The sequence below is a fragment of the Scardinius erythrophthalmus genome, assembly GCF_964197995.2.
Source record: "Scardinius erythrophthalmus genome assembly, chromosome: 9".
NCBI lineage: Eukaryota > Metazoa > Chordata > Actinopteri > Cypriniformes > Leuciscidae > Scardinius > Scardinius erythrophthalmus.
This window is the reverse complement of record NC_138229.1, coordinates 18468365-18489515: the sequence shown is the minus strand read 5'-3', so window position 1 is coordinate 18489515 and position 21151 is coordinate 18468365. Positions and strand designations below refer to the sequence as shown.

The following is a 21151-nucleotide window of genomic DNA, read 5'->3' as shown; positions in this document are numbered from 1 at the left end:
CTCAGTTTGTGTAAATCTGCTTAGGGTTCAGAGTATTTATTTTTTCCCAAATTAATTTCCCACATGTCTAGTACAATTATGTGGTTTTGTTTTATTAATACATATACATATAATGTACCCCTAAAGAATAAAGGTGAAATGTGACGTGAGGGGCACATTAACATGACCATATAACAGCTTAAAATGCTATCTAAGAAAACTTTGAAGAAACGTAGTTATTTCAACAAAAATACATCAAATGTGAAGTGTCACGCAGGGAATTGTGGGAATGTCAATTTACATTTTTTTCACTGTAAATCGTACAATGACTTGGTCTTTTTCACTTCCAAAAACTGTAAATTTAACGGTATTTTACACTACCATTAGATCTATCACAGTTATTTACTGTATATAGTAAGGAAACTTTCTGTAAACCAATTAACAGTTCTCTTACGAGAGGTTCTCTCGTACTGCGTAATATCTTACGCTAGGGGAAAACCTCTTTTCCACGAGATATTGAAGCCAAAAATTATCCTTAATTTTGCAATAATGTAAAACGCATTGCAGCAGCCTGCAGCCAAGGGCGAGACAGCTCGCGCGCCCATTGGCTGCTCTGCGGCAACTGCACCAGCCTATCGAGAGAGGCCCCTCATGACGTCGTGACCAATGTGGGCGCTTCGCGCCCAAAGCGTCATGTCCCGCCAAAAGAGGGTGGGGCTCGACTATAAATATAGCCTTGAGAGGCTGGTTTGACCAGTTTTTTATCTCTTCAAGCGAAGCTTACGCATCGCTGGATCCAGAGAGGAAGCCGCGCCGTTTGGAGAAGCACTTAGCGGGATTAGCGCCATACCTGAAGCTGCTGGACGACAACTCGCCGCCTTCAGTCGCCGTTCCTGCTCACGCTTTCCGGCGTACATATCCTTTTACTGCTGTGTGTGTTCGCCACCGCGACACACATTTTCTCTCTAAAAGAGCACGAGCGTCTTTTTCAAGATGCCTCGTTCATTCTGTGGCTCATGCCAAGCTCCACTCAGCGACGGGGACCACCATGTCATCTGTGTTTCCTGCCTGGGTGAGGATCACGCAGCTCTCGCGCTCGCTGACGGCGGCTGCCCTCACTGCGAGCTTATGCCGATGGTGACTCTGCGGACTCGCCGGGCATTTTTCTCCGAGACTGCGTCTTCGCCCGCTGCGTTGCCGCGCCGTAAAACGGCGCGCTCAGCGGGTCCCGGAACCTCCTCCATCCCGCGAAAGCTCGCCGGTGCGCCCGCTAGCTTCGCCGCCTGCTTCACCCGAGTCTCTCGCTGCCGGTCAGCGGCCGCTGTCTGCCGCCGCTTCCGCCATGGAGGACTGCGAGGAAGCTGTGTGTGAGGAGGACGACAGCTGCTCTCTCCTAGCTTCGGGCAGTGAGGATTGGTCGAGCTCCGCGGACCTCGCACCTTCTTCTCACCGGCCCCCTGGGAAAAGAGCCAGCATTGAAGCGGAGCTTATGCGTCTGCTCGAGCAGGCCGTCGAGAGCCTCGGCCTTGAGTGGTCGACGCCCCAGCCGCCTGCACACAACCGTCTCGACGGCTGTTTTCTGCAAAAGGACCGTACTTCACAGCCTTCAAGACCAGCCCCCTTTCTTCCTGAGCTTCACGAAGAGGTAGCTAAGTCTTGGAACGCTCCTTTTTCAGCCAGAGTGCGTGCTCCCGTCTCCGCGGCATTCTCCGTAGTTGACGGTGCCAAGGAAAAAGGGTACCACTCTCTCCCTCCCGTCGAGGAGGCGGTAGCCGCCCATCTTTGCCCGCCCTCCGCTGGACGGCGCGCTAAGACGGCGCTGCCATCCAAAGCCTGCCGTACCACGTCAGCCTTGCACGGTCGCGCTTACACCGCCGCCGGGCAGGCTGTTTCGGCGCTCCATTCTATGGCCATTCTCCAGGTTTTCCAGGCCAACCTTCTCCGAAAAATGGATGAGGAAGGACCGGAAGCTGTGAGCCTTCAGGATTTGAGAAGCGCGACGGATCTCGCCCTTCGCGCTACTAAATCCGCCGCGCAGGCCATAGGGCGAAACATGGCCTCCATCACCGTGGCTGAGAGACATTTGTGGCTTACGCTCTCGGAGATGTCGGACTCAGAGCGCTCCGCGTTTCTCGACGCCCCCGTCTCCCCCGCTGGCCTCTTCGGATCTTCTGTCAAGGACTTCGCAGACAGATTCGCTGAGGTTCAGAAGACATCGCAGGCAATGAAACATTTCCTGCCCAAACGTTCAAGCTCCGCAGCAGGTCGCTCTAAACAGCCGTCTGCTCGCAGCTCTCAGCCACAACCATCAGCTGCCGTCGCTCCACAGCGCCGTCAGGCCCGGGATCAGAGGCCGCGCTCTCGCTCCACCGGCCGCCGCCCCCCGCCGCGCGGGCCGCGGCCGAAGATTGTGATAAAGCCCGAGGCCCCTAAGCCTTCCTAACCAGCTTAGGAAAGCGACGGTGTTCGAGTCCCGCTGCGGCCGGACTCCCACCGAAAATTTTCGCTCGTCCAGTTCCAGTAATTGCGACTGTTCCAGTGTATTCTGCAGTAAACAAGTCGGTAACACAGCCCGCTTGCCTGCACACAAACGCCGTTTTTACGGCGACCCAGATAAATCCCATAAAGAGTGTATTTTCTGGTATTCCGGCCACGGCCGACGGTGTTATAAGTGTAATAAAAATGCCCACTGCCCAGTGCACATTTCTACACACAAACACGGCCCGCCACACACGGCCCGCACAAATAAAATCGACTCATGTCGATTGTGCACCAAATGTAGTGATTGTGCCCATGTCCCAGTGCCCACAAACACTACACACTGCATGTCTCACGGTTTCTGTAAAAACGAAACCAACGCACATACAGTCTGCACAAACAGGCGGTGTTTTCAGCGTTTTGAATGGGCCCGATGTCACGCGCCCTCATGCGCTTACAGACATAATAAACCCCGCTCGCTCCCCGCTCGCTCTCTCCCAGCACACCGCTGTAAGAGAACTGAGCGCGGGCAGGCTGCCCGCTGTGATCAGTGCGCCCCCAGTCTCATGCGCTGCAAGCGCGGCGTTCATGTTACGGCACACCGGTGCTCTCTGCCCGCCACTAGGCCGCGACCAGAGCCCGAATATCATTCTGCCCTTAGCTACTCACGCGAAAGCGTGGACAGAGCTTCCCGGGGTATCAGAATGGGTGCTGAACATTATAGAAAGAGGCTATTCGCTACAGTTCATTCGACGCCCGCAACGCCAAGCGGCGCGAATCGAAACCACGGTGGGAAAGGAGGTTGCACACCTACTTCGAGCCGAAATAGCGAAGTTACTGAGCAAAGGGGCTATAGAACCCTTATCACAGGCTCAGAGCGAAGGGGGTATATACAGCAGATATTTTCTGGTACCCAAAAAAGACGGGGGTCTCAGACCCATTCTGGATCTAAGACGACTGAACAGAGCACTTCTGAAACGACGGTTCAGAATGCTCACGACCAGGAAAATCCTCTCGCAAATTTGCCAAGGGGACTGGTTCATGTCGATAGATCTGAAAGACGCTTATTTTCAAATACAAATAGCGTCACGTCACAGGCGATTTTTGAGATTCGCCTTCGAGGGCCAGGCATATCAGTACACAGTCCTGCCGTTTGGCCTATCCCTGGCACCTCGCGTGTTCACGATGTGCATGGATGCAGCACTCGTTCCCCTCAAACTCCGGGGCATACGAGTACTGAATTATTTGGACGATTGGCTGGTTCTAGCTCGATCACAATCAGAGCTCATAGAACACAGGACCATATTACTCGATCACCTCGAGAATTTAGGTCTCAGAGTCAATTGGGAAAAGAGTTCGCTGTCTCCCAGTCAGAAAATATCTTTTCTGGGTACAGAACTGGACTCGCTGTCTATGACAGCACAGCTGTCACCGCAGCGCAGGCTGAGTGTTCAGCGCATGACAGAAACTTTTCGCCACGGCACTTTAGTCCCGCTCAAAAAGTTTCAGAGAATGCTGGGTCTCATGGCATCAGCATCTTCAGTGCTTCAGCTGGGTCTGCTTCGCATGCGCCCGCTGCAATACTGGTTAAAACCGCGCGTTCCGCGCGGAGCGTGGACCTCCGGTCTCTCGCGCCTCAGGGTCGATCAGAAATGCATCGCAGCTCTGAAACCTTGGTCAGTGACCGATTGGTACCGGTCAGGTGTAAGCCTGGGGACTTCCTCGAGTGTGAAGGTGGTGTCTACGGATGCCTCAACCTCGGGATGGGGAGCGCTGCTAGAAGGCAGACCGTTCTTCGGCCAATGGTCAGAGCGGGAAAAGCTTCTACACATAAACTGCCTGGAAATGATGGCAGTCGACAACGCGCTGAGGCGCTTTTGTCCCCACATAAGAGGGCACCACGTCCTGGTCCGCTCGGACAACATGTCAGTGGTAGCTTATATAAATCACCAAGGAGGTATCAGATCCAGAGCCCTTCACAGGCTGACGGAACGCCTCCTAGTCTGGGCTCAACACAATCTGCGCTCGCTCAGAGCAGCGCATGTGCCCGGCCACCTGAATGTGGGACCGGACAGACTGTCCAGGAACAATCTTCCGGCAGGAGAATGGTCTCTACACCCGCAGACAGTCGAACTGCTGTGGAAGACATTTGGCAGAGCGAAAATAGACCTATTTGCGTCTCAAGAGAACGCGCACTGTCGGGAATTTTTCTCCAAGAGCAGGGATGCGCTGGCCCGCGTCTGGCCCCGCTGCCCGCTCTATGCGTTTCCCCCTGTCGCGCTTCTACCCCAGGTGTTAGAGCGAATCAGGGAAAACGAATGCCCGGTACTGCTCGTCGCCCCATTATGGACGAACCAAGCCTGGTTCCCAGTCCTGATGCAGTTGACGAGTACCGCCCCGTGGCCGATACCGGTGAGGAGGGATCTCCTCTCGCAGGCAAACGGCTCGATCTGGCATCCTTGCCCGGAGCTTTGGTCCCTACATGTGTGGGCTAGAGGGCTGCATTGGGATTGAGTCCCGCCGGGTCCCGCGGGACCCAACGCAAATCTCGCGGGAGCGGGCGGTTTGAACTTTGCTGCGGGCGGGAATGGGCGGCTAAAAAAAACCCTGCGGGATCGGGAGGTAGCCTTGCAGCATGATGGAGATGTCAATAATGGCGCTTTTCCACTACACAGTATGCTACCAGCTCGGCTCGGCTCGACTCGACTCGCCTTTGTTTGGTTTTCCACTGTGTGAAAGTTGTAACTGTATCTGCTTCCAGGTACTTTTTTTCGTACCACCTCCGGCGGGGTTCTGGGCAAGCTGAGGCGATACTAAAATGTGACGTGAAAACACGGCAGACTGCTGATTGTTCAGAGAGAAGCATCACCATTGCACGCGTAAGACAGAGTATCCTGGATAAAAAACAGCAAAAACGAAAACAAAACTATCCAAAAACAGCACACTCGATTTCCTCCATTATCCTGTGTGTATGTGTCCAGTAGGCTATGCCGGCCAGGGAAACGAAACAAACAACCCCATGAATCTCTTTAATAATAGCAATACAAATATGTGTTTTTTTCCTGCGGGACGGGAGAAGACACAAAATCAATGCATCTCTATTATTGTGCGGGAATAAATTCTCAGAGTTTTGCGGGTGCGGGCGGGAGTGGACATACATATTGCGGGAGCGGGCGGGAGTGAAACACATACGTTGCGGGAGCGGGCGGTAATGGTCAGAAATTCGGCGGGCGCGGGCGGGAGCGGGATGAAGAAAACAGTCCCGCGCAGGGCTCTAGTGTGGGCCATCAACGGGTACCCGTTAACCTCCCAGCGGGAGTGTTAAACACGATCACGCAGGCTAGAGCTCCATCTACTAGACGGCTCTATTCCTCAAAGTGGTCTGTGTTCACTAGCTGGTGTACAGCGCGCGGCACTTCACCCTTACACTGTGGAGTGTCGGAGGTTCTGTCTTTTTTACAAGAGCTTCTGGATAAGGGCAGAGCCCCATCCACGCTCAAAGTATATGTGGCGGCCATAGCAGCGTTTGCTGAACCAACGTCTGGCCAGTCACTAGGAAGGAACGATCTGGTCATTCGCTTCCTTAGAGGAGCTAAGAGGTTGAATCCTCCCAGACCTCCCTCGGTTCCCGTTTGGGACCTTTCCACGGTTCTGGAAGCCATGAAAGGTCCCCCATTCGAACCAATACAATTAATAGACCTTAAACACTTGTCTCTCAAGACAGTGTTTCTTCTGGCTCTCGCTTCAGTGAAGCGCATAGGGGACTTGCAAGCGCTCTCAGTGAGCGCGACGTGTATGGAGTTTGGGCCTAATGACTCGAGAGTCATACTCAAACCAAAGCACGGATATGTTCCTAAATCCCTCAACACACCGTTTAGGGCACAGGGGATCTCCCTGTCGGCCCTGCCGGTATCTGGTGAGGAAGGGGACGCAGGCTTCCTTTGCCCGGTCAGGGCATTAAGAGCCTATGTGTCTCGCTCATCTGTTTTCAGACAGACGGAGCAGCTCTTTGTTTTGTTCAGCGGACGATCTAAGGGTCTAGCCGCGTCAAAACAGAGTTTATCCAGATGGATAGTTGACGCTATAGCATTAGCTTATACATCTAAGGGCATGCAATGCCCGTTAGGTGTCAAAGCGCACTCCACGAGAGGCATGGCCTCGTCGTGGGCTTGGTCTAGTGGGATTGCCTTACAAGATATCTGTATGGCGGCAGGCTGGGCCTCCCCGTCTACATTTATAAGGTTTTATAACCTCGAGGTTCCCGCTTTGCAAGCTAAGTTGCTCTCGGTTTAAATGTCAGTACTGCCTGCCCGATGCTATCGGCTCAGGAGGCTGAAACAGTTAGAGCGTCGATCACTGATCGCCATGCATAAGTTCCCCATATTCATCAGTCCAGGCCGAGTTCGCCCTGGCTGTGTGAAACACTTGATTATTCTGCTCTTATTAGAGCTCTATATTACAGGAATGATGCTATTCTAGCCCCTCTTCCCGGATTCTCTGTGAGTCCCATGTGATTAGGCACTGTATGAGCCCTGGGCACCTGCCCTAGGGACTTTAGTGTTGTATCTCAAGCACGCACGGCGTTTTACACTGTGTTCCCCTAGCGTAAGATATTACGCAGTACGAGAGAACCTCTCGTAAGAGAACGTACTCGGTTACTAACGTAACCTCGGTTCTCTCTAGAGAGGGAACGAGTACTGCGTATCTTGCCGTGCATGCACACGCTCCAGTTCGCTTCGGCGATAAAAAACTGGTCAAACCAGCCTCTCAAGGCTATATTTATAGTCGAGCCCCACCCTCTTTTGGCGGGACATGACGCTTTGGGCGCGAAGCGCCCTCATTGGTCACGACGTCATGAGGGGCCTCTCTCGATAGGCTGGTGCAGTTGCCGCAGAGCAGCCAATGGGCGCGCGAGCTGTCTCGCCCATGGCTGCAGGCTGCTGCAATGCGTTTTACATTATTGCAAAATTAAGGATAATTTTTGGCTTCAATATCTCGTGGAAAAGAGGTTTTCCCCTAGCGTAAGATATTACGCAGTACTCGTTCCCTCTCTAGAGAGAACCGAGGTTACGTTAGTAACCGAGTACGTTACTTTTACCGTCTTTTACCGTTAATATCACGATAATTTAAAACATACCTTGCTAAAAAAAAATCAGGTTTATGAATGAAACAGTCTGAAATTACTTTAGCCTACTCACATCAACCATGCAAGATGAGAATTCTGATGATTCTAAACGAATGAAAAAAATAATTCATTAATTGATTCATTAATTAAACAATTAATAGATAACTGAAATTAAAAGCACTTTCATATTTTTATTTTCAAAAGTTAAGATAAACATAATTTATATAATAATTAGGCTACTAAATATTATTATATCAATCATACTGGTAAGACGGTAGCAATAATTAAAACATTTAGTATACTTTATAATAATATATGACACTATGCTGCTGTCTAGGTTGTCATCAGAAAAACGATCAAAAAGCAACAAAAATCTGCCCATGCAGACAGTGAAAATACAATTACAGATATCAAGAATTTGTTTTACAGGTAAGAATAGCCATGGTAATGAGTTTATGAATATTAATGAGAACTGGATTTCCCATACTCCTCTTTTAGCGCCAGCTTAGGTCAAAAATGGAGGAAGAACATCCAGTCAGAGAAACGCCTCCTTGTTTATTTATTTATTAGTTTGTTCGTTTTTGTTTTGTCACAACACTTTTCTTGTCTTGCCTTGTTTTGTCACAAATTCCTTCACTCGACTGGGATGTTCTCTTTTATTCTGGACGGCAAGGGCAGTGACTGTAACATCGAGCGTATTTTGCCGTATACGTTTACCGATTTCATCAGGCTCCGAAAATTCTTCAGAAAGAACACAAAGAATAGCCTTCTCAGCTGCAATAGTTGCAACTCTTGCGTCATCAGAACAGGGTGTTCAACGCACCACCGTTTCTGTTTAAAATACGTTTTGAAACTTTTTGTCGGGGCTGAACACAGCCCTGGTCAGATAATTTGTGTTCCCTTTCGAAAACGGTTCACCCGTATTGCGTCGCTAGACACTATGGGAAAACTCATTTTCTCGAGAATATTAAAGCCTTTATTTTAAAACGCAGTGCAGCTGCACAGCAAAGCACAGTGCAGGCTGTCTAAGCGTGCTGATTGGCTGGGATGCGGCAACGTTTGAGACTAGCAGTAAGCTAGATCAACATTAGAATAACATACAGATCATATTCTAACATTTTTATCATTGTTGAACTATATAAAATTTATTAGTTTTATGTAAATGTGCTCACCTGTTTAATAAAGTACATGTAGAAGCGGTCAAAGTCTCGGACGTGGAGCTCTCGTTTATATACTGTCTATGGGAGCTCTCGGCATCTCGAAAACACCGCGCTGATATTGATTCTCGTTTTAGTTCTCCTTTTTTATCCAAAGTCTGCTTGCCATGGTCCATAATGTTTGAATGAAACAACAACAGCGTGCAAATAGACATTGCGAACTACACAGTTGTCTGCGTCTGTCGCTTTGGTTAATCAGAGGGCTCTGCTCATAGCTCTGGTTACTATGGCAGTACGAGCGGAAACCATAGGCGGAAACCAGGGACAACGCGGATATGACGCCATTGACTGCGACATAACGGAAATAAAGACACGGTGCGTGTCTTCGAATTAAAATATTAATTTCTCTGGATTTAGAAGTTAATTGGAACTGTCGGGATAATGTAAATACACAACTTTAAAAAATATATAACATAGATATAGTGATTTTTTATATTTTTAAAGCAAAAAAAAAAAAAAATACATATTGTGCCTTTAATTGGTACCACAGTGACACTCTTCTCCCAGAAAGTATTGCTATACTACAATACTCAATATGTTGTCCCACGGTGAGTCATTTACCCTGTTGCACCTACACAAAATTTGAGGGTTCCCCCACCTGCCAAATCCCACTTTAACCACTGCAGACCACATAGTGTCGGCAATATAGACAATCCATTTATTTATAGCTTTCGTTGGTATGCCTACATTTCCTATATTGGTTGGTTAAAAATATATGGGACAAAACAATTTCAAGGGAAAAATGAGAAGGAGTAGAAAAACACACTGCAATTAGAAGTATCGATTTTAAGGGAAATATAAAGCTTACTATCCTCAGCCGTGACTTTTATTATGGTGTGTGAATTCTCCCACCAACCGGAACAAAGCCCGTTGAGATAGTCAGCATTTAAATACCTCTACAAAGCAAATAAGTATAAATCCCCTTTAAATAATGAACAGAATTTTCGGTCGGAGTAAACAGACGCCTCCTCCCAACCTTTCTGACTGCATAGGCAATGTAAGTACTATGGTTGTGTGAATGTCTTGCAGTCTCAGAACACCAGTGAAGCTGATTGGTGTTTGCATGTCAGACATAGATGTACAGTGGATGTTGTCTGTGTGGTGTTCCCGTTATAGGTGGATACGAGGGTCGAGTCGATCGATAAGAAAATAGCGAGAATCGACGCAGAGCTAATGAAGTATAAGGACCAGATGAAAAAGATGAGGGATGGACCCTCAAAAGTGAGCATCAGAAACTCAATTTGATATAACGTTACATACAGCTATATAATTCTATTGTACAGTGAGATCCAAAAGTCTGAGACCACTCTGTTTTGCAGTTTTTGCATTACAATACTATCAGCATAACAACTAGGGATTTAAAAAAAAAAAGTATTAACATTCCTTAGTATTTTTTGTCCTTCTGGCAGCAGCACCAATTTAGTATTATTGAGATATTATTATAGTTTAATTGGTATTTTTTACATTTTTTATTTTAATTTTAGTTAAGATTGTAGTCATTCTGTTGTGTTTTTATAATTTTGAACTTTATAACTTTTTTATTTCAGTTTTAGTAGTTTTAGTAAAGCAATTTTATTTCAAGGAATTACATTTTTTTTATGGTTTTAGTTTTTACTTTAGTTTTAGTAAACTATAACCCTGACTCGAGCTTCATTAATTCCTAATGACAATAAAACTTAATGATCATGTTATCCAGCATAATCTGAGAATGATCCAAAGAGCATCTTGTGCATTAAAACATCTGACCTTTAGGTGTTCACAAGATCATTTAAATTGTTTACTGACCCTGACTATATTCTTTTTACATTATATTTTCAAAATCCAAAAATTGTGTTTATTTCCAAGTTTAAATTAGACCTTGAATCCCAGATTTTCAGAGTGGTCTCAGATTTTTTGATCCCACTGTAAATCATAAAGAATTCTGTAAGCGTGAGATGAACGATCTCTTTACAGAATACAGTGAAACAGAAGGCGATGAGAGTGCTGAAACAAAAAAGAATGTGAGTTTTATCCTGATGAATGTTCATTTGAAATGTTTATTTCAATATCTAGTATTCTGTTTTCATTTCACATTGATAAAGGATGTTTTTAGTAATAATGTTAAATGTTTTTTTTTTTTTTTTACCGTATAATGCAGGTATGAGGGTCAAAGAGATCAGCTTTCCCAGCAGTCATTTAATATGGAACAAGCCAACTATACAATCCAGTCATTAAGGGACACCAAAACAACAGTAAAGACTTGTTATTAACTTATTTACTGCTGTCCATAGATTCCCAGCACTTTTGAATTTCATTTATTCATTAATAAATTCAAAGAAATTTGATTTGCAAAGAGCCCACTTCTTGCGTATATTGCATTTTCCTAATAAAATAAATAATTTCATAATGTATAGTTTTTTACTTTCTAAAATGTCATTCTGAGAATAAAAAAAAAAAAAAAAAAGTTTTTTTTTTACTGGTATCTGTATTGTTCCGAGCACTAAGACATTTTTAGTTTCATTTATTCATTCATATTTATATTTTTTTAATTGTAAGATTCTACAAATCTTTTATACTTTTTTAGGTGGAGGCTATGAAGATTGGAGCAAAAGAAATGAAGAAAGCATATAAACAAGTGAAGATGGATCAGATTGAAGTATGCACACTAATCATTTTGATATCACTGTTTTTTAGTAATGTTTTTGATTCATGATCAGTGGTAAATAATATACACTTTTGACTGATAGGACCTGCAGGATCAACTGGAAGACATGATGGAGGAGGCCAACGAGGTGCAGGAAGCTCTCAGTCGCAGCTATGGCACACCAGAGATCGATGAGGATGAACTGGAAGCAGGTTGTGTGTGTGTGTGTGTATGTGTATGTGTGTGTATGTGTGTGTGTGTGTGTGTGTGTGTGTGTGTGTGTGTGTGTGTGTGTGTGTGTGTGTGTGTGTGTGTGTGTGTGTGTGTGTGTGTGTGTGTGTGTGTGTGTGTGTGTGTGTGTGTATTTGGAAGTTTGAGCTTCACTTTTTTCTCTGTTGCAGAGCTGGATGCTCTGGGAGATGAGTTACTGCTGGATGATGACAGCTCTTATTTAGATGAAGCCTCGTCTGCACCCTCCATTCCTGAAGGAATACCCAGTGACACTAAAACCAATAAGGTGCAGATTGCATTGATAATATTGTCAATGGCAAGATATGCATATTCATTATCTTCTGGGAATATTTATTTTTGTGATTTGTTCAGTACATTTTCTTTGTTTTTGTATTTGTATCCCTCAGGATGGCGTTCTGGTCGACGAGTTTGGCCTTCCACAGATCCCTGCCACATAAGAATCTGTTCTCTGATCAGTGTTTTATTTACATGCGTTGGAGGAAGTTATTAGTGCTGGTAAATGGTATTGAACATGTTTTGTTGTATTCTTTGCCAATCTAGCACTTGGTATTGTAACTAACTGTTTTTATTTGAAGCACAATTCTAATTAGAATTTGGTCATGTAAACATGTTAGCCTGATTGCCAATGAACAGTTTTTATAAATTTAAAGAAATCTGGTATATACACCTTAAATCTACCTACTAAGAATTTCCATTGTTTCCTTAGCATACCTTTATATCAATGCATGTCCTAACAAAAATAATTCTGGATGAAATGAGATCCAAACAGTTACATAAGTTAAGCTACTTTAAAAAAATTAAAATATATACAAACATTAAAACATGTAAACCCATATTATTTAATAATATAGCAATTTCTATTTTTTTTTACAGTTAATATTAATGTCTATGCCCTTGCTTCACTGTGGACTCTGAAGCTTGCTGAAATGTTGACAGAATTACGTTGACACTGATCACGTCTATAGTTCTGTGTAGCATGAATGAAGAATCTGCCTGGAGCAGCAATGTAAAGCAAGGCATCAACTGGTCTGAATATTCTTTGAATTATTAAAATGACCTGGTTTTCTTGATAATAAAGCTCATTAATGATAATACATCAAGATCTGAAATGTGAAATGCATCACTGGAGTCTGTTAGAGTTGCAATAAATGGTGGTATTTAAAAAAATAGTGGATTTTTTTTTTTTTTTTGGAACCACTGGGTTGTTTATTTGGCAGTAACACATTTTAGAAGAGGAGCAGATTGTTTTCTATTAAATTTCCATTTCCATTTATTCATTTAGCAGACACTTTTATCCCTCTTTGAAAAAGCTCACTTCTTGCGTATTTGGTATCTTCCTAATGAAATAAATCATTGCAAAATGCATTGTTTTTGTGCAAAAACACAAATATCAAGCACATCCCCGGTTCTCTAAGGGGCGTGACGCATATAATGCGTCACTTCCGGTTGCATAATGTACACATTCTAAAGTTGTGAAGCCTTAGCTAACAGTGTGCCGATATGGCGGAGAATACCTTGACTGTGACAGTTGCTTATGGTAAAGATAACTGACCACTTTTAAATTTTCAAAACATGAAGATATATCGAAAATAAATGTAGTCGCTATTTTATTGAGGTTAGCTTTACACTATTAGCTGTTAAAGCTAGCTAACGTTAACTGTAAATGATCCGAACATCACTCTAAATCTTAGACACTTATCTAAGGCTATATCGAGGCTATGAATTTATATCTTGAGTTTTCAAGTCAATTGTAATCTGATTAAGGTTAAATGAGTGGTGAACGTTAACGCTGGATTTGCAGATACAGTTCCAGTTAGCTCTCTCGATCATTTTGATTATTAAACCTGCGATGTTCTGTCTCAGGCACGACCAAACACAGCATCACTTTAACAGCACAAGATGGACATGAACCACTGTTGAAGGACTTGTGTGAGGCGCTGACAGAAGCCACAGGAGTACCAGCACCATCCCAGAAAGTCATATTTAAAGGTAATACAGCATATACAATGCTTTAGGCACATGGTCTGTTTCTCAGCTGCAAATAGTTTGTGTTTTGCGTATTAACTACAGTAACTGTCATGAGTTGAAGTTTGTGAGCTCAACAGAACGATGCAGTGTTTGAAATAAAAGCATCATTAGTCTGCCATTGCAACAGTTACAGTGTATTGCTGTTGCAAGAGAAACCTGGATCACTGGAATCGTAACCTTATGTTGTTCTGACTGTAGGGAAATCATTGAAGGAGATGGATGAGCCTCTGTCCGGCTTTGGAGTAAAGCAAGGTTGTAAAATGATGATGATTGGAAAGAGGGTAAGATGTGTAATGTGTTGTTCATTCATTCATTCATTGCTTTACACAGAGTCTGACAAGCTGCTTTATTTTTACAGAACAGTCCTGAGGAGGAAGCTGACCTTAAAAAGCTCAAAGACATTGAAAAGTCAGTGGAACAAACCGCCAAGAAGCTTGAGAAGGTTGATGGTGAACTCACAGGACTGAAGAACGTATGTGTGACATGTTTTTAAAATATAAGTCTTTAGGTTCATCCCAATTCACGTATTTATGGCACTATTCTTTGCCTTTTTATAGTATAAATAGTGTGAGTAGTGCAAAAATTGCGCTTCAGATATCTGGATGATGCACTCAATTAAACGAAAAAGTGTGGAATGTCGGACGCACTCAACTATCGTAGCTTTAATTACATACCGATGAGGGGCTGACAGATTCTGATGTTGGATGACAAAATAACCTTATGAATTTCATGGTTGAGTAGTGGATAGTGGATAGTATGTCATTTGGGACACATCATTTATTTTTCTTCTTGAACAGTGTACCAATATGGTCATTCTCATAATTGAATTCATAATGTAATGATTTTCAGGGTTTTCTTGCAAAGGAGTTGCAAGCTGAGGCTCTTAACAAACTGGACCACAGAGTGAAAATAGCCTCCGAGCAGTTCATGAAGATCCTAGAGGAAATAGATGCACTGGTAAATTGTTTTTTCGTTTCTTAGAGTTGCTCAAAGTAAAACCAAGTTAAAAACCCGTTACACTCAGATGCAATGTCACAATAAGGAAGAAAAGATCTGCTGCTACTTTAGATTCATTGCGAATTGATTATTTTAGAGATAAAATAAAACTACACTATATTAAATGTATTTAAATCCTGTTGTTCAGTAAAGTTGATCAACTCCAACATTATTTACAGAACTTGCCTGAGAGTTTTAATGACTGCAGGATGAAGAAAAAGGGACTTGTGAAAACTGTTCAGGTAGGATTATGCCTTACTGATATTAAGGTTTAATTAAACACTTAAGACTTTAACATACCCATGACCATTATTTGATTTCAGATGTTCTTTATTTTCCTTGTGCTTAGGGCTTCCTAGCTCAGTGTGACAAAATTGAAGCTGGAATATCAGACCACTTGGCCAAGATTCAGACAAAAAACTTAGCCTTAGCGGAGTGATAGTGAACGAAGACTCCTGACATCAGTAGTTACTGGTGCTGCTCTGTGAGCAACTTAAGAACCTCACTGAGAGCTTTGGCACTGAAGGTGGTCCTGCAGTTCCTACACCCCATGACCTACACATGCACCTGTCATACGGAGAACGGGCGGCATTTGATTACTTATGAGTTTATATTTTTCACGCTAAGTGTTGGAAATACTTCTGGCTATGGATGGGACTGAAGAGTTTTGACCATCTGGAACGTTCTGTCGTTTAACTTTGTTACCTAGCCTAAGTTTGACAGATTTTGGATTCATAATCTTGTTTTGGTCAAAGAGAAGAAGAAAAAATGGTGCTGGAAAAATGTCTTTTTAAAGGACCCAATGAAATGATCTAATTAATAAAATAAATCAGCATTGTACAGTAAAACATTTGGATATAAAAACGGGAAATTGTTTTTCGAAAGCAAAGGATTGTAGCTCGATAGTCCTTATTTTGTTTATATCATGATTAAATCTCAGGGTGCTCCAAACCACTGGTAGTTGTCTCCATCGATTTCTGTCTCTGATGTTGTTGTGAAGTTATTGAGAGAAATTAAACATTTGAAAACAGATTTTGTGTTGTCTTAGTTGGCAGTTTATTTATTCTGTTCAATCCAAAATCTAGGTTTCAGTGAACCAGATTCTTTTTTTTATTTATTTTTTGTGTGAATTACATTTTTTTCAATGTCATTACATTATTTGTAGCATATGAAACAAATAGATTTTTTTGTTGTTGTTGAAAAAAATATATTACCTCTGTAAAGGACACCAGTACTTAAGAAAATAAAATGACATAAGACATTTATAGGCAAAAACAATGTGTTTTTTTGTTAAGTACCAATAAATTTTTAGGTTTCAGGCTATTTTTAACCAAATTTTGTATAAAGATGATTCTCAAATGTTATGAAAGATATAACAATGATTTTTTCATTTTCCTTTATGCAATATGTGTGTAAAATGGCCGTTAATAGGTAGTCCCAATCAATATAATGTATCTAAATATTGTATCTAATTTGCATATTAATGTGCTCTTGAGGCAACATAATGATTTCATATTTTATAGGAATATTGATATATATTTCCCTATTACTCGTGTCTCCCAATATGCCTGATAAACATGCTGTAAGTCCTGTAATGCTGTAACATTTTCCTGAGATGTTTATTTCTGACAAACAATTTGAAAATTAGATTTAAATGATAATTGCGAAATATTAATTCATCATATTTCCATAAGAGTGCTAAATTTGATCATTCAGTCAGTCAGTTATTTTTAAAGACCAAGGAGAGGAGTTGTCATGGTGAAACCTGAAAAAAACATTTGGTATTTCTCTCTACAAGACATCTAGACATAAAACTGTGATGTGTGAGGTCTTAAAAAATTAACTAATATAATTTCCTCTACAGAGGAAAAATGTCTATCCCTGGGTCTCAGGAGAATAATATTAATGACAATACTTTGTTTTTAACAGATTTCAAAAATAGTGTTTTTTGACAAAATAATGTTGGGATAAACTCCAAACTGACTTTTGATTGTAAAACATTCCCCATTCTGTAAAGAAAACTTAATGACTTACCTTACATTAAATTGTTTATTACAAAGTGTAAATATCCAGCAACTCCAATGCTACATTGAATAATTCCAGAATTTATTTCTCAACATTTACAGCAGAACAGCATTCATTCACTCTGAGGTTTACTACAGATTACAAGTCTTTATGTAATTCATAGTTATGTACAAGTCTGCATAGACTGTTTGGCCGTGTGTCCACGAAAGCGTTTTTTCACGCGGCTGGCGTATTTTTCAATTGTTTTCGGTCGCTGAGAGTTGAAGAATGTTCAACTTTGGGTAAAACGCAGCGCTCATCACTGTCACTTTTTACCCAACTGTCCAATCACAGTGGAGGAGAGGTGGGACTAATACCTCACCGACCATTAATTTAATTTAAAACAAGAGCCAGAGAAAATACGTTACATCGATACTAGTAACCAGCGTTTTCAGCTAGCTAAAAACGCTTTGGTGGACACACGGCCTTTAAGAGAAGGTCCAGTGCAGTCAAATGATCTCACCTTGCTGATGAATAAATCCCTTTGCACTAGCCCATGTGGGGATGAATGTGGGGGAAAAGGAGAAAATTAAACGCGTGTAGTATTACAGTGTACTTTTCATTCGTTTCAGTAGTGCTCGGCCTCATCCTAATCATCCTTGTCTTTAGCGCCGTGCTTCAGGATGCGTGTGAATTCCACATAGTTGAAGTTTCCTTTCTTGTCAATAGGGGCCTCTCTAAACAGCTCGTCTACTTCTTCATCTGTGAACCTGTCTCCCATTGTGGTCAAGAGCTCCCTCAGGTAGTCCTCCTGAATAAAACCTAGAACAAATTAGGCATATTGGTTATCAATGTTGAAAATAATTTAATAAATGTATACCAAACCCAGAATATATTCTATTTATTTTGGTGAATACCTTACTTGCTTCCCTTACTTACCTGTCCCCTCCTCATCAAAACAAGCAAAGGCGTTTTTGATGACATCCTCAGGGTCTGTTCCATTAAGTTTCTCTCCAAACATTGTGAGGAACATAGTGAAGTTAATGGGACCAGGAGCTTCATTCATCATCGCCTCGAGGTATTCATCTGTGGGGTTCTTACCTGACAATGAAATAACTTGTCAGTCAAAACCAGTTTGTATCGGATTAAAAGTAGATTTGAGAGTTTTGTGGCATTTAAAAATGATTTGAATTTGTTTATTATTTAAATTCTTTTAAGTTGCCATGAAATCAAAATAGGCAATTATTATTTTTATGGAATATTGCATTGTTTATTGTGATTGGCAACACTTTAGTTTAGAGCTCAATTCTCACTATTAACTTGTTGCTTATTATTAGCTTGCATATTACTAGGATATTGGCGGTTTATTAGTACTTATAAGCACATATTAATGCCTTATTCTGCATGACCATATTCGACATCCCTTAATCCTACCCAATTCCTCTACTATCTTACAAATTATTAATAAGCAGTAATTAGGAGTTTATTGAGGCAAAAGTCATAGTTAATAGTGAGAATTGGACCCTAAAATAAAGTGTGACCAAATTATTTCTATGGACATCATTATGTTTAAAAATTAATGTACCCTCGTAATCTTTAATCAAAATAACTCCCCCTCTCCTTTGCAACAACAGCTCTTCTCATATGACGTGTTCACTGGCGTCACGACAACTTTAAGCAGCTGAAAAAGGAATGCCTTTAAACTCTCTAAATGACTTGCAATATAATGAATAACCCCCTAAGTTTAAATTAATTTATGTTATACTATATTTTGTTATTTATTATTTAAAGTCCGCGTGAACCGGAAGTTGCAAACGACTTTTCTCCAGTGTTGTGACGTATTTCCCAGTGAAAAGGAATATTGAACAGAGGGCAGGGTTGTACTCTAGCGCTCCTCCTCTCCATCTCTCGCTCATTACAGACTAACGGTTTGAGGGGAGTGGTTAAGCGTTTCCCAAACCAAGTCCTCAAACCTACGTCATCAGAGAAGGTCCTCCAATGCAGAGGGGAGGGGCATTTTCAGATTTTGATTAAAGATTACGAAGCCAAAAAATTTTTTTGTGTGGATTGACTTGCATGGATGAATTGTTCACCACAAAACGATCAATTTAGGCAAACAAAGTAATATGGTCAATTTTGATTTCATGTGGACTTTAAGTAATTATATTGTTGTTTTAATAAAAAAAATGTGTAATGTTTTTTCTCTCTTTCAATGTATGCTGCTTGGATTTTTACTGTGTTACAGTAAAACAGATAATGCTGGTTTATTTAAAGAGATATTTGAATTTTATTATGACTTAACCGTGTTAACCGTTTCAGAATACTATGAAAAATATGACCATATGTAGAGATATGACCAGAAAAATATGAACCTCAGCTAATGCTCATATTTTAGTGTCCATTGCAAAAGTAATGAGTCCGGGATAGCTCCAGGTCGGAGTAATGGGCATGCAGAAAGGTGAATTGCTACAACAGAAAATAACCCCTAGCCCACACCCAGACAGACAGCTTTCACAACCAATGATAAAGACCTTTTCCCACAACCGTTTCAACCTGCAGATACCCACACTTGACAATAATTGATCTGGATAGTAGCATCCAGAGAATTACAGATAATTATTGAAATCCCATATAGCAGTATATAGTATTTTTTGGTGGCACCAAATGGCATTAAAGTGAAAAGAGTGTGGGAAAGTGACGTCCTTTGGAATGGAAATTGGGTCATTTAGTGAAGGGCAGAAAATTAAACATTTTTGCTTTTGGAAAACTACTTTGTCCTTACCTAATGAGGCCAACATATCATGCAGATCCTCTTTATCAATGAAGCCATCACGGTTCTGATCGATCATGTTGAATGCTTCTTTGAATTCCTGGATCTGTGATTGGTCGAACATGGCAAACACGTTTGATGTGGCCCGCTGGGGGCGCTTTTTGGTGGTTTTTCCCTTAGCCTTTTTGCTTGACATTTTGACAGTTCTGTGCTATTAAAACTGAAATTTAAAAAAAAAAGACATTTTGCTTGTTAGTCAAAAACATTTAACATAGATTATAGGAGTACAGGAGCTATTCAAAAAGAAGAATGACTAAAATTCATTTAGCAACGATGCCAACCACAGCAATGACTTTATTTGAAACAACTTACTTTTCAGACGAACGGATTATTGTGCAGGCCTATACAATACTGTGGTTATGAGTTTGTTTAGCTAACTAAGTACGTTAATATTAGCTGATCAGCCTACTGGCTGAATAACGTTAACGTTAGTTGTCAAAAACTAAACGTTAGCACTTACATTTTTTAAAGCTTACGTTATGTTTATTTTCACACATCACTTCAGTTCGTTCGTCCACATTTAATGACTTTGTAAGAGCACTAATGGCCAATAAGAAAGCTTGAAATGTTGACAGGAAGCAGCATAACACATAGTTACTAAAAAGCTAACTAGCAACGGAGCTGGCTTTTTTGTAGTAGTCTGTGTCGTGTGCTATATAAAGTATAAAACTATAACGTCACATTCAACACGTACAAATATTGGAGATTGGAGATACTCGAGCAGTAAATTAAGAAAATTAGACGTACCTATTCAGGTAAAAAGGCAGAACACCCAAACACCGGCTGCCACACTGAAACACCACAACAGCACCCCTCTAGATTAGTGTAATGGGAAAGTCCTGTCGACATATCATTACATTACGGACTGGAATAGCCCATGAGTGATCCTGAAGGGGTGGGTTCAAATTATCAAATAGGAAAAACGCCAAATGACTTCTAAAATGAAAGGTGAACTGTTACAGTAAGGTAACGGGTGTGTTTATGGTTATTATGGTTTTCATATATTAGCTATAGGTCAGATTTAGTTTAATTAAATTAGTTTAGTTAAATTTAGTAAATTAGTTTAGTTAAAAACAACAACATTTAACATGGTAAAAAAAAATACATAACCTCAAAAATAGTTTTTATGTATAATCCTTGTATTAAATAACACAATGCTCATATTTATTATTTTAATATGACAGCAGAGGATATCTTTCACTTTAGCTGGAAGAAGAAGACAGCATTCCAAATTGCTTATAAACGTATCTAAAATAATCATAACCATTTATATCTGAGACTTGCAGTCTCGATAGGTAGTTTGCTTTGCAAGGCTTTGCCACTCTTGGTGGTTTGGATTGTTTTAGAACTATTTTTCGTTTGCCTGGAAAAATATGACAACATTTACACGACAACTGACTAAATGTGTTAAAACAAAGGGGTACTTTAGCGCAAATTGACCTATTGTTTAATGTTTATAAAACGCAACATCACACGCAATCGTTTCTGTTTTACTGAACAGTGCTGATTACGTTCGGCACGAGGAGGCCAACAGCAGTCGTGTTAAAATGATGTTACGTTGCTTTTGTTGTGTTAAGAAATTGAATTACGCGCGTTTGCAGTGTTCATGCTAAAACTGC

At 41.7% G+C, this 21151-nt stretch overlaps 3 protein-coding genes across 5 annotated transcripts; 2 read left to right on the top strand and 1 right to left on the bottom strand.

The window, feature by feature from the left end:
* Positions 1–9632: 9632 nt before the first annotated feature.
* Positions 9633–13051, top strand: chmp5a (charged multivesicular body protein 5a). Of its 3 annotated transcripts, none has more exons than XR_014030735.1 (9): positions 9633–9796; positions 9916–10020; positions 10753–10799; positions 10937–11030; positions 11363–11434; positions 11526–11634; positions 11824–11939; positions 12061–12176; positions 12548–12834. XR_014030735.1 is itself a non-coding variant. In XM_081373962.1 (8 exons), the coding sequence occupies exons 1-8, from the start codon at positions 9731–9733 to the stop codon at positions 12109–12111; spliced, it is 660 nt and encodes a 219-aa protein (XP_081230088.1). In that variant the 5' UTR covers positions 9633–9730; the 3' UTR covers positions 12112–13051. The 3 variants fall into 3 exon arrangements, 1 of the variants encoding a protein (XP_081230088.1); XR_014030736.1 differs by having other exon boundaries at positions 9650–9796; positions 12061–12169; XM_081373962.1 differs by having other exon boundaries at positions 12061–13051.
* A 37-nt stretch (positions 13052–13088) lies between these two features.
* bag1 (BCL2 associated athanogene 1) lies at positions 13089–15730 on the top strand. Its single transcript, XM_081373963.1, has 7 exons — positions 13089–13211; positions 13538–13663; positions 13901–13983; positions 14061–14174; positions 14552–14659; positions 14878–14940; positions 15048–15730. Exons 1-7 carry the CDS (start codon positions 13175–13177, stop codon positions 15135–15137), a joined length of 621 nt encoding a protein of 206 aa, XP_081230089.1. The 5' UTR covers positions 13089–13174; the 3' UTR covers positions 15138–15730.
* Positions 15731–15734: 4 nt separating this feature from the next.
* myl12.2 (myosin, light chain 12-2) lies at positions 15735–20359 on the bottom strand. Its single transcript, XM_081373964.1, has 4 exons — positions 20280–20359; positions 19485–19692; positions 17642–17803; positions 15735–17524 (listed from the first exon to the last, which is right to left on the bottom strand). The coding sequence occupies exons 2-4, from the start codon at positions 19666–19668 to the stop codon at positions 17352–17354; spliced, it is 519 nt and encodes a 172-aa protein (XP_081230090.1). The 5' UTR covers positions 19669–19692; positions 20280–20359; the 3' UTR covers positions 15735–17351.
* Between the last annotated feature and the right edge of the window lie 792 nt (positions 20360–21151).

Bases quoted from the DNA above. Each gene is read 5' to 3' on its own strand.
- myl12.2 (XM_081373964.1), bottom strand. From the start codon at position 19,668: ATGTCAAGCAAAAAGGCTAAGGGAAAAACCACCAAAAAGCGCCCCCAG. The intron at 17,804-19,484 runs GTAAGGACAAAG...TTTCATTGTCAG, and splicing joins TGATATGTTGGCCTCATTAG to GTAAGAACCCCACAGATGAA. The intron at 17,525-17,641 runs GTAAGTAAGGGA...AATTTGTTCTAG, and splicing joins TTTTGATGAGGAGGGGACAG to GTTTTATTCAGGAGGACTAC.
- chmp5a (XM_081373962.1), top strand. From the start codon at position 9,731: ATGAACAGAATTTTCGGTCGGAGTAAACAGACGCCTCCTCCCAACCTT. The intron at 10,021-10,752 runs GTGAGCATCAGA...ATCTCTTTACAG, and splicing joins TGAGGGATGGACCCTCAAAA to AATACAGTGAAACAGAAGGC. The intron at 11,635-11,823 runs GTTGTGTGTGTG...TCTCTGTTGCAG, and splicing joins TGAGGATGAACTGGAAGCAG to AGCTGGATGCTCTGGGAGAT.
- bag1 (XM_081373963.1), top strand. From the start codon at position 13,175: ATGGCGGAGAATACCTTGACTGTGACAGTTGCTTATG. The intron at 13,212-13,537 runs GTAAAGATAACT...GTTCTGTCTCAG, and splicing joins GACTGTGACAGTTGCTTATG to GCACGACCAAACACAGCATC. The intron at 13,664-13,900 runs GTAATACAGCAT...TTCTGACTGTAG, and splicing joins CCAGAAAGTCATATTTAAAG to GGAAATCATTGAAGGAGATG.